The sequence below is a fragment of the Melitaea cinxia genome, chromosome 10 (genome assembly GCF_905220565.1).
Source record: "Melitaea cinxia chromosome 10, ilMelCinx1.1, whole genome shotgun sequence".
In the NCBI taxonomy this organism is placed as follows: domain Eukaryota; kingdom Metazoa; phylum Arthropoda; class Insecta; order Lepidoptera; family Nymphalidae; genus Melitaea; species Melitaea cinxia.
Window position 1 is genome coordinate 17,319,317 of NC_059403.1, and position 12,201 is coordinate 17,331,517.

Here is a 12,201-nt window from a genome sequence, read left to right on the forward strand (position 1 = left end):
ATTGTATGTGAAATAGATGTCTTCCTAGGCGGTAAAAAATTCAAGCTTTTGAATTTGGCGGCAATTTTATTTTTTTAAATCTATCTTACCTAACGAAAAAATTATAACGCCAAAGTATAAAAATATTAGGATTCATTTGACATATATCTTATTTAAAATATTATGTTTGGTGTTAAATATCTTATAATCGATAAAAATTATATAAAGTATAAAATTAATGTAATAAAAAATAATTCAAGCAACAATCTAATTTGGGATGCACTGGTTAATTTAAATTTGCAACCCAATTACGAACGTCAAAGTCAGCAACATGAAAACATCGAAACAATAAAGGAAAGGAAAATTGTTGTAATACTATTATTAGCAGTTTTAAATGAGTATGTAACATTATCGCATGCGTTACAATGGCAATAAATTCAGGGAGCTGCGATAGCCTGAACAAAAAAATGGAACCCTTACTGAAATATTGTCGAATGGGTAATGACGTTCAAAATATACTCCTGAAGGATGCTGTAAGTTGTATTTGTGTCCACACGAAGTTTATTTGCCTCGGAACTCAGTGGGGAGTGATTCACCTACTGGATCACGAAGGCAACACCGTGCCTATATCTCAAGACAATAATCAGAAAGATTTACAAGCGCATGCTATAGCTGTTAATAAAATATCAGTGGACGTGAATGGAGACTACATCGCAAGCTGCTCTGACGACGGCAAAGTGTTGGTGTACGGTCTCTACACTAATGACAATACTCACAACATAACTCTGGGGAGAGTCGTGAAGTCTATTGCTTTGGATCCTTACTATTATAAATCTGGATCTGGCAGAAGGTTTCTTACAGGTTTTTATTATATTATTAAATATTTAACACATTTTTGGTATAGAGTATACATATACTTTGATTGAAATATTTCATGATATAACTTTGTTGTGTTATTTTATTAATATTTAAAATTTTATATCTTATTATTCAAACTACAAATATAAAAATATAAAACCTAATAGCAAAATAATTAGAAGGAAAATAGTATTAGTTAGTAAATAGTCTTTCAATAATGTATAGTATATTTAGACCGCCTATTTATTTCTACATGATTCATATTTCTATAATTATAAAATTTCTGCATTTCTTTCACTATACACTAGGAATATTGCATAATAATATATTCGCAACTTCCTAAATATTCAAAGTTATATATTTTTTTTTTTTTTTGAGTAAAAATGTCTGTATAAGGAAATGCAAATTTCTTGTAAACAAAATTACCAATGTGCTTGGTTTGTTATCATCAAATGTTGTACTCAAAAATATTTGTAATACGACAACATATAACTCAATTAAACTAACATTATTTACAAATTTTATGATTCACACAATGTGTTATTCATTGTGTGAATCATAAAATTTGGCAATAATGTTAGTTTAATCAAGGCAATTTTGATCTCAACATAATTATATTGTCTGTAAAAGCATAATTTTTATTAATTTATATTCACCAAATAAGGAAATAATGTACTTTCATGCTGTCATATTTTCATACTGGCCATCTAACCTTCAGTTTAAATAGTACAGCTACATATTTTTGACCTTCATCTGTATGATTGTGTTTCTCTTATGTTTTAAGAATATATTATAATGTAATAAGAAACCTTCATTATATGACAATTTATATATTATTTGCTATAGTATAATATTTGCAGTGTAGCTACCGTATAATAGAATATAGCCACCCCCTCTCTTACCGTGGGTATAGTAAGGCAACTAAGGGATAACAAGTTTTACTACCACCTTGAAACTAATGAAGCTGACAGATAACGGGATAACGACCAGCTGGCTTTAAAATGCACAGACCGAAGACAAGCAGCAGTGTCTTTGGTGCTACAAAAGCACACCTGCGGTCACCAACCCGCCTGACAAGGGCTGACTATGGGCAAAACCCTATGAGACCGCATTAAAAATTTGGGTCTGTAGTTTCCGGCTGCCCCACTATTTCCAGATATAGCAGTGGTCGCGGTAACGGTAAGGCAGAGACATATATTCAGAGATGTGTTTGTGATTAGAAGGCTTAACACCAGCAGTGATCACTGGCTATACGGGGCACTCTGAATAAATGCTTTTGTTGTCTAGAGCAAACCCGCTTGGTGAAATCTATTCATCGACCTATACTGTCTGAAATTCTAAGTGGTTCTGAGAAGTTCCAACTGGAACTCCAAAATCGATTCGATTTGCTGGAAACCAATAGCAACATGGATGAAATGACCAACAATGTGATAAAGACGGTATGCACTGGGTCGCAGGCACTTTCGTGTGTACACTGGATCGCAGACATTTCCTGCCGACGAAGTCAACGAAGCAGTCAAAACTTTCTCCCGAAGGCTTCCATCTGATGTGGCAGAGGCGCGAGTTACTCGCTGCTCAAGTAGCTTCGCCAGAACAGAAGGCTCTTTCCAAAAGGATGCGGAAACTTGTGCGCCGAGACCTTCGCTGCTCAAATACGAGAGAGATTACTACTCTTATTGAGCAGAATAGGGGGTTAAAAGTTTTCCAAAGACCATTGGAGACCTTCCTGCGAAGCTCAAAACAGCGGATGGCAAAGATTTTTGCTCTCGCCCTCAGATCTGAGAAGAGACTTGGGACACCGAAGATCCACGTGCACCATTGGTACGCCACTATTCGGAAGACATCGCGGACATTGAAGTAGATGAAATTAGTGCGGCGCTCGTTCAGCCTAAAAACGGGAGGGCCCCAGGAGATGACAGAGTTACGACTGAGCTCCTGAAAGCCGCAGGGCGACTCTTTAGTTCCGTCATCCACCGAGGTACCGCGCTGGAGGCGTAGTCCAACAGTGTGGTAGTGCTGTTCTTTGAGAGAGGAGACAAGTCTCTGTTATAGAATTACAAAAGACAGAAGACTATAATCAGCCGTTGTGTATGGCATTTGTGGACTATGAGAAAGCCTTCGACTCTGTCGAAACCTAAGCTGTCATGGACTTTCGGTAGAGATTTCATATCGACTGGCGATATATCGAGGTACTGAGATGTATATATGCTGTGATGGATATATGCCGTGTGGTGTCGTCCAAGTAGAATAGCACCACCCCATTTCTTCCGAGGGATAAACCTGGGTCAAAATTATCAAGGTCCTGGACAAGGAAATTTCATTTGAAACCCGGAATGGTGTCCGTCAAGCATTCGTGGCATAGCTCTAAAATGCGAAAGATTCCTGCGGCTGAACTGGCTCCACACGTATCGGCTCGTCGTTACTGTGGGCTTAGCCAGTTAGGTCGAGAGGGCAGAGCTTAGGCAACTCTGCGTTTTCCATTTAGACAGTGTCTGTCTGACACTGTCTAAATCGTCTACAATAGACGGACTAAGGCCAATGATGAGATGTATGTACTATGCGGCGACAATGACCGTTCATATCCAAGACCAGAGAACAAGACGAATTTTCCTCCAGCGTGAGATAAGCAGGGAGATGTAATAACACCGAAACTGTTTACCACTGGAGGATGTCTTTAAGACCTTCGATTGGGGGATACGAAGCGTCAAGGTCAACGGCGAATGCACTTCTCACCTTAGTTTCGCCGACGATATCGTAGTATCGACGTAACATGTAGATATTTTCTTTTATTTTCATAAAATATTTTTAATTCGTACACTAAAATTAGTTACAATTTTTATTTGGTTTTACAGTTTATTACGGAGTCGACTGTATAACGACAATTCTAGAGTATGTCGAATTCGAACTACGACGAATACGGAAAAAAAAAACGATTTTAAATAGTTTAGTTAGGGCCCTCGTTTATATTTTGCCCCAGGGCCTTTGGTTACCTAGCTACGCCACTGAAACTACCCACAAATTTCAAGTCGCTCAGTGTGCAATAGAACGGGCTAGGTTAAACTGACTGACTGACTTATATGACAATTTATTTATCAGAGGTAATAAAAACATTTTTCACAATTCCATCCGAATATTTGAAAGTTTGAGGTTTGTGACAGGGTATTTTTTAACTGGGGATAGGGATAAACTTGTGATAAAATTATTTTTAATTATGATTTGGAAGGTCTAAAATGTGTTTTAATCCTTAATTATTGAATATATAATTCATTTGTTAAATTTTGTCCAAAAATGTTAAATTTTGAGGAATATTTTTTTAAAAATGCAATAAATAGATAATACTGTAGTCAAAAACACAAATAAATTGATTGAATTATGATTTCTTATAACTTTTAAAAATTACAGGTGACAACAAGTTGACACTGTATGAGAAGACCTTCCTGAACCGCCTCCGCAGCACAGTCCTGTGTGAGTGTGAGGGCTACGTGCAAGCCATAGCCTGGCACGACCGCTTCGTGGCCTGGGCCAGTGAGGTGGGCGTTCGCGTTTACGACCTCGTAGCAAGATGCTCCTTGGGCCTTATCCAGTGGGAAAAAAATCCCAACCGATCAATTGAAGACTTTCGTTGCAATCTCCTCTGGTCGGCGCCCAAAACTCTCATGATTGGGTGGGTGGATACTATCCGAATATGCCTTATACGCAAGCGGAGTCAAATCGAACTACAAACGCGCGACGTTACAGAGTACCTCATTGATCCTGTGCACACGTTTCAGACTGATTCGTTCATCAGTGGCTTAGGGCCTCTCGACGATCAACTAGTAATACTCGGTGTTCCGAAAGAAAAAGACCCCGAGACCCGTAAGTCACAGAGGCCGGTGCTTTCAGTAGCGGAATATAAAGACTGTGAATTTTGCGAAATCGCAACCGATAGTCTCACCATTACCGGTTACGAGGAATACAACTGTAACGATTATTATTTGGATATGCTCATTGAAGAGAACAGGTTTTTTATAGTGTCGCCCAAAGATATAGTAATAGCGAGGCCTTACGATATCGACGATAGAGTTAACTGGCTAACTGAAAATGGAAAGTTCGAGAAGGCGATATCCGTTCTCGAAGAAGTCGGGGGGAAAACGTCTAAGCACTCAGTGGTTACGGTCGGTGTGCAGTACTTAGACCACTTGATTTCTGAACATCTCTTCGAAGAGGCAGCGATTCTCTGCGCAAGGATATGTAAAAATGATAAAGTCTTGTGGGAAAACCAAATTCTTAAGTTCGCTGAAGTAAACCAATTGCGTGCTATTAGTCCCTACGTGCCTAGGAATCCAGAACAGGCTCTCAGTTCGCATATATACGTTCTTATTTTCTACGAGTACCTTAAGGTGGATCCACACGGATTCCTAAAACTAGTCCAGGAATGGAACCCAGCTTTATACAAAACAAGTATTATCGTGAAGGAAGTTTTAGAACATTTGCTGACCACTGAAGTCGACAGTAATATATATTTAGAAGCCCTAGCTTTACTGTATTGTTACCAAAAGAAGTACGATAAAGCCCTCACAACTTACTTGAAACTCCAACACAAAGATGTATTCACGTTGATCACGAAACACAACATGTACTCCGTTATATATGATAAAATACTGGATCTAATGACTCTAGACTGTGATAAAGCTATCTCCATACTATTGCAAGATAAAACTAAGGTGCCATATGAAGTCGTGGAGAAGCAACTCGAAAATAACGACGAATACTTGTTCAAATATCTCGACGCGTATAGCAAAGTGGAGCCAAATGGACGATACCATGGCAAGCTGGTTATGTTATACGCTAAATATGCTCGAAATAAACTTTTACCTTTCCTGAAAGGCAGTGATAACTATCCCATACAGGAAGCCTTAGATGTGTGTCAAAGCAATCAATTTTACCCTGAAATGGTTTTCTTGCTCGGTCGTATCGGCAACACTAACGAGGCTCTCCAGATAATAATAGAAAAACTCAATGATATAAACCAAGCTATTAACTTCTGCCAGGAGCACAACGATAAGGAACTTTGGACAGACCTCATAATGCACACAGTTGGAAAACCAGAATGGGTCACGTTGCTTCTCAAAAGAATAGGTAATTACGTCGATCCAAGGATGCTCATAGAAAATATACAATCTGGTTGCGAAATAAAAGACTTGAAGGAATCGCTGGCGAAAATGATGTGTGATTATCACTTACAGATGTCCGTGCAAGAAGCTTGCAAAGTTATAACCCTCAGAAATTACTTCGATTTGCACGAAAAATTAATAATAAATCAGAAGAAGGGAATATCAGTGACGGACGAGTTCTTATGCAGTATGTGTCAAGGACGCATTATAATAAGGGACCTATCCAACGCGTCGGACCTAATTGTTTACAATTGTCGACATTCTTTCCACATAGAGTGCCTGCCAGATGGAGTCAAGTGTAATCATTGTAGTGTCTGTAGCGCCGTTAAGATGTGACCCGCTCATTGTAATCAATAGATAGGACTGTGCATATTAAATAAATAGTAACCGTATAAATTGTGTACCTTAACCTAATAATGGTTGATGTTAATCAAATAATTTAGTTTATTTATATAAATAATTTTATCATATAATTATGGTGCTTTTATAATGAGGTGGCGTTAACATTTTCCTCGTGTTGCTGAATTACAGTAAAACTAATTAAAAACTACACAGATTTGTCACTTTTGATAAAAATAATATCAAAAAAATATGATAAAACTTTTGTTGTGATTTCAACCTCCTGCTAAAAATAATAATCAAATAGCATTTTTTTTTTTAATTTACATTATTTGGTAAATTAATCATTTATTTGACTTTAAATAGTTATTAATATTTACCATTTTATAAGATATACCATATTAAATTAAAAATCATTAAAATCGGTACACCCAGTAAAAAGTTACGCGGTTTTTCGAAAGTTTCGTTCGATTTCTCTGGGATCCCATCATCAGACGCTGGTTTCATTATCATGGTACCAAACTAGGGATATCTCCTTTCCAACAAAAAAAAAAGAATTATCAATATCGGTTCATAAACATACTATATATATACACGGTCGAATTGAGTAACCTCCTCCTTTTTTTGAAGTCGGTTAAAATACTTAAGCAGTTTTAGGGCCTGTCTCACCGTTTGTTGATAACGCTATTTGACGGATGACAGTATCCGACAGTAAAAAGTTTTTGATTGATTATTCTTTTTTGCCATCGAATTCTACTATACATAAGAGATATTTCTATCGCATATATTAATCTTGAATAACTAGCCCGTTGGCGCAGTTTGTAGTGACCCTGCTTTCTGCTCCAAGGGTTGTAGGTTCGATTCCCACCCCGAGTCTAGGTGTAATATAAATATTAATTTATATATTATAAGTATTATAAGTATGTTTATCGAATTATTTTATGCATTATAAGTATGTTTATCGAAAAAAAATATGTATAATTACGACGACGCGAGTTATAACAGCCGACTGGTAGCTAGCTATACCATGTAAAAAGAATGCTGAAAGAAACTGGAGGAGGTGTGTTGGCGCATGGGTACACTCGCGCACGAAGGACTACTTTTTTATTTTTTAATTGGGCTTTCACTCGCGGCTTCGTATAATTGTTATTGGTAGTTACATTAAAAAATATTAGAATTACCTGTGCGAATAATTCGCACTAAATAAGTATAATAATTACCACTTTACAAAATTACAATTTTTTTAATCAAAAGTAATAACAATTTTTTTAGTTGTTGTCGCCGGTAGAGCAAGCAATTATATATAATTTATGTGGAATAATTGTGAGGCTCTTTCTAAAAAGGGAGCCACACACACCACATACCTATTTGCCTTATAAAAAAAGATACTGAAATGTCATATTCAAAAATATTAATTATCTGTACTCTCGATATTCGTATTTTAATAGTTTTTCAAATTACAGACTTGGCTTCGGCCTTACTTTACCAGTCATCGAATCAGAAGAAAAATAAAGTTACTTCAGACTTGGCTCCGGCCTTTTGATATATCAGAACGAAACTTACAAATTCAAACTAGGCTGTATGGATTATAGTCCTTTGCCTTTCCCTTTTTGGGGATAAATTTTAAAACAACAACATTTTATAGTTTTTATGTCTTTAAAATGATAAATTGATATTTTTTTTAATGAAATAAATAGTAAATGGAATTTCACAAATGTCCGTAAGCTAATGTGTTGTGAAAGTGAGTGATAAATGCGGAAAAAGCGTGAATTACGATTGACAGGTGCTTATTTACCAAATAAGACTGTTCTAAAAAAAAAATGGACGGTAGGAAAAAGTTTTTTCAAGAGCTGAAAACACTGTAAATTGCCTTTGCGCATCTTGACAGCCAGCGTTCTTTTTATATGAGGCGAATTATACGTTATAAATATTTTTTCTTACTTATTTATGTAAAACTTTTCCGTAATTTAAAACTTTTGTGTGCGATAGTATTTTGAGTCGACGTCGAACTGTCCAACCAATAGTACACCGGCAAGCATACGGCGCGTGATACACACACCCCGCACCCTACCACATACCACCAAATAGACCGATAAATCGCCTTTTCGCAGCTTGGAGGCCAGCGTTCTTTTTACATTACGTGAACTATACTTATAACACAAGCATTAAGTTGCTTTCTTTAGGAACAGACGACCGTATGTGGTGTATTGTATAGATATTTATTTATTTATCTTAAAGTTGTAGTTTATTAATTGAGGAGAAACAGGTCTTACTGGCCTATTCTACCTCCCGCTGTCAAAGTCTATTTGTATCGTCATCCGTCAAATAGCGTTATCCACGACTGATGAATCGTGACCTTAAAGATTTCATGATGCATTTAAAGCTAAAAGTATTATAAATATATCAGTGGCGTAGCGTAGTGGGGGCGGGGGGGGGCGGCCCGCCCCGGGCGGCACTTTTTAGGGGGCGGCAAAATTGAACAAAACTTAAATAATAAAAACAATTAGTGAATACTAGCGGCCCGGTACGTGCTTCGCTACGTATAAAGTAAAATAATAAAAAAAATTACATCAAATTCATTTATTAATACAAAAAAAAAATATTAATTGCTAGGTTATTTTAAAACTTAATCCAAAACATTTGGATAAACAGTATTTTTTGTTTTTCCATTTTGAGAAGCAATAGTCGAAGACTTTTTCGTAGTCCACAAATGCCATACACAGCGGCTAATTATATTCTTCTGTCTTTTGTATAATCTACCGAACAGTATGGATGTGGTCTACAGTGCTGTAGTCATTTTGAAACCCCGCTGCTCCGGTAGTTGGAATTCGTCGAGTCTTCTGGCGAGACGATTCGTAACAACACTCGAAAACAGCTTATAGATATGGCTCAGAAGTGAGATCGATGTGTAATTCTTTTACAGAGACTTGTCGCCTCTCTTAAAGAACAGCACCAAACACACTACTGGACCACACCTCCGGCGTGCTACCTCGGTGGGTGACGGCGTGAAAGAGTCTCGCCAAGACTTTTAGGGCAGGTCGCCCTGCGGCTTTAAGTAGCTCAGTCGTAACTACGTCATCCCTATTCTGCTCAATCAGAGTAGCAATTTCTCTCGTATTTGAGCGTCTCGTATTGGAGGTCTCGGCGTACAAGTTTTCGTATCTTCTTGGAAAGAGCCCTCTGTTCTGGCGAAGCTGCTGGAGCAGTGAGCAACTCGCGCCTCCGCCACATTTGATCCAAGCTTCGGAAGAGGGTTGGACTGCTTTGTTGACGTCGTCGGCGGAAAGTGCCTACGACCTAGTGTACACACCGTCTTCACCACGTTGTCGGTCATCTCTTCCACGTTGCCAGTAGTTTCCAGCGAATCGAATCGGTTTTGGAGTTCCCATTGAAACTGCTCGGAGCCACATAGTAATTGGGGCAGCGTACGTTGGAGAGTAGATTTCACTAAGCGGGCTGCTCTTTTCGGAGGTATATATTTAAAGTGCTCCGCAATAGCCGGTGGTTACAGTGTTAAACCAATTAACTGAATCTGTCTCGTTCCTTGTCATAGTGTTGGGGCTTTGCCATGTACACCGCCTTTGGGGCTTCTTCTCAAAAAATTGAATTCATCAAGAAGAGCCCCTCTGACTCGTAGTAGTTGACGAGCATCTGCCTCCTGCGATTCCTGCGCCCCTACCCGTGTGGTCCGATCCTCGATTCGTCGCGGTCTTGTATTCCCACTTTAGCGTTGAAGTCTCCCATAACAACGTTGTAGAAGGCCGAAGTAGTCCGATGCATGGCCCTAGTAATATCGTCATACAAGGCTTCGACTTCATTGTCAGATTGTGCTGAGGTCGGCGCATAGAGCTGTATCACTTTTAGGGAGTACCTGTCACTGAGTTTAAGTACAAGGTACGCTACCCGGGTCGACACATTGCTGACTTCCACAACGTTTTTAGTGAGAGTCTTGTGGACCAGAAAATCGACGCCACCTTGGGAAAGCCCATCACCTTCACGGAAGCAGAACAAGTGCCCGGAGTCCAGGATCATCGTGTCTCCGCCCTCTCTTCAAACTTCAGACAACCCTAGTATGCTTCACTTAAGTTTAAGCTTAAGACTCGGTTTTACATCCAGTTCGGTAAGGTTGTGGTCCAGCCGTAACATGCCTCCATTATTCGTAACCGGTACGTAGTACCTGTAGTTTTGAGTGGCAGCCTCCCGTATCCCGGTGATCCTCAGCACCCTCCGCCCCACCGTTACCGCAGCCGCTGCTGTAGCCGGGAATAGTGGGGCTACCGAGAACCGAGGGCCCTAAAATTCTACCGCGAACTCATGAGGGTTTTTGCCCATAGTCACTACGCTGGGCAGGCGGGTTAGTGACCGCAGGGCTAGCTTTGTCGCACCGAAGACGCTGCTGCTGGTCTTCGGTTGTGTATATATAATGTAATATATATGTAAGCTAGCCGTAGGATGGCCATACCGCCATCGGTCGGCTTCACTAGTTCCACAGTGGTATTGGAACTTTGCTATTTCATATTATTAACTAGCTGATCCGGCAAACGTTGTTTTGCCAATAAACTATCTACTATAATATAAGTGTGCGGGGATTTACTTATAAACGAAAGCGTTGTAGACAATGAAAGTATGCTTTATTTAGTGCACAGAAAAATTAAAATAATACGTATAACAGTCACTACTACGATCGGTACACAAATAAAACCAAAAAAAAAACAATGGCCGAAAACAGTATAATGAGTAAGACAGGAGACCGGCTTTATTCTCATCCCTACTCCGTAATGTTTGCTGAATAAGAGGTGACAACGTAATGTAGACATCTAGCGGGCATAACTGATCGATTGATAGTTATCGACCGGCGAAGACAGGAGATCAAATAAATTGAGAAAAAAATCACAATTAAAGGAAATTATTAAAAAAAATAAAAAATAAAAATTGCGATGGAAAAATAGGGCTTGATCGTAGAAAGGTTGAAAATTAAGTGTAATATATTTTTTTTTATTCTAAGTCATGACAAAATAAATATAAAAATCCTGCCAAAAAATTAAAGTTTATAATTAACAAATAAAATATAGGGGTTGATCGTAGAAGGTTGAAAATTTAGGGCTGTATGTATTTCTTAATGTTGTATCATAAAAAAATAAAAATATAAATAATTTATCTAAAAATAAAAAAAATAAAAAAATTAAGGGTGGACTACCCTTAACATTTAGGGGGATGAAAAATAGATGTTGTTCGATTCTCAGACCTACCCAATATGCACACAAAATTTCATGAGAATCGGTCTAGCCGTTTCGGAGGAGTTTAACTACAAACACCGTGACACGAGAATTTTATATATTAGATTAATTTATTTATTTTACATGAAATAGTATGTCTTAATAATGATCACTAATCTAATAAAATCTAATAAGTACTATTAATTATTTTGTATTGTTATTTAATTGATTGAAATTTTGATTTGGGCAAATTGAGATAAGGATTGATGAATTTTGCATGGAATTAAATAAAGCTTTATCATTATTATTATTATTGGAACTTTTCTATACCTTAGTCGCCTCTTACGACACCCACGGGATGAAAGGGGGTGGCTAAATTCTATATGTCGTAGCCACTCAGCTAAGTAAGTTTTAGTATACTTTAAATTGAAATACCTAAATAAGGGGGCGGCAAAATTTTCTTCCGCCCCAGGCGGCCGACAACCACACTACGCCACTGAAATATATTTAAATATAAATTACATAGGTATTGATGAAATATGAATAATATTTTTCGATTTTACCGTCATAATAATAAAAATATATGGTTATTGGTTATTTAAAAAAAAATACTAGTGCAATTAGAAAAAAAAAGGGAAAAAATTATCAATCTGGAG

The 12,201-nt window shown here is 37.9% G+C and overlaps 1 protein-coding gene across 1 annotated transcript; it reads left to right on the plus strand.

The window, feature by feature from the left end:
- Positions 1-344: 344 nt before the first annotated feature.
- LOC123656925 (vacuolar protein sorting-associated protein 41 homolog) lies at positions 345-6,590 on the plus strand. The gene is made up of 2 exons (XM_045592537.1): positions 345-840; positions 4,240-6,590. The coding sequence occupies exons 1-2, from the start codon at positions 405-407 to the stop codon at positions 6,324-6,326; spliced, it is 2,523 nt and encodes an 840-aa protein (XP_045448493.1). The 5' UTR covers positions 345-404; the 3' UTR covers positions 6,327-6,590.
- The last annotated feature ends 5,611 nt before the right edge of the window (positions 6,591-12,201 follow it).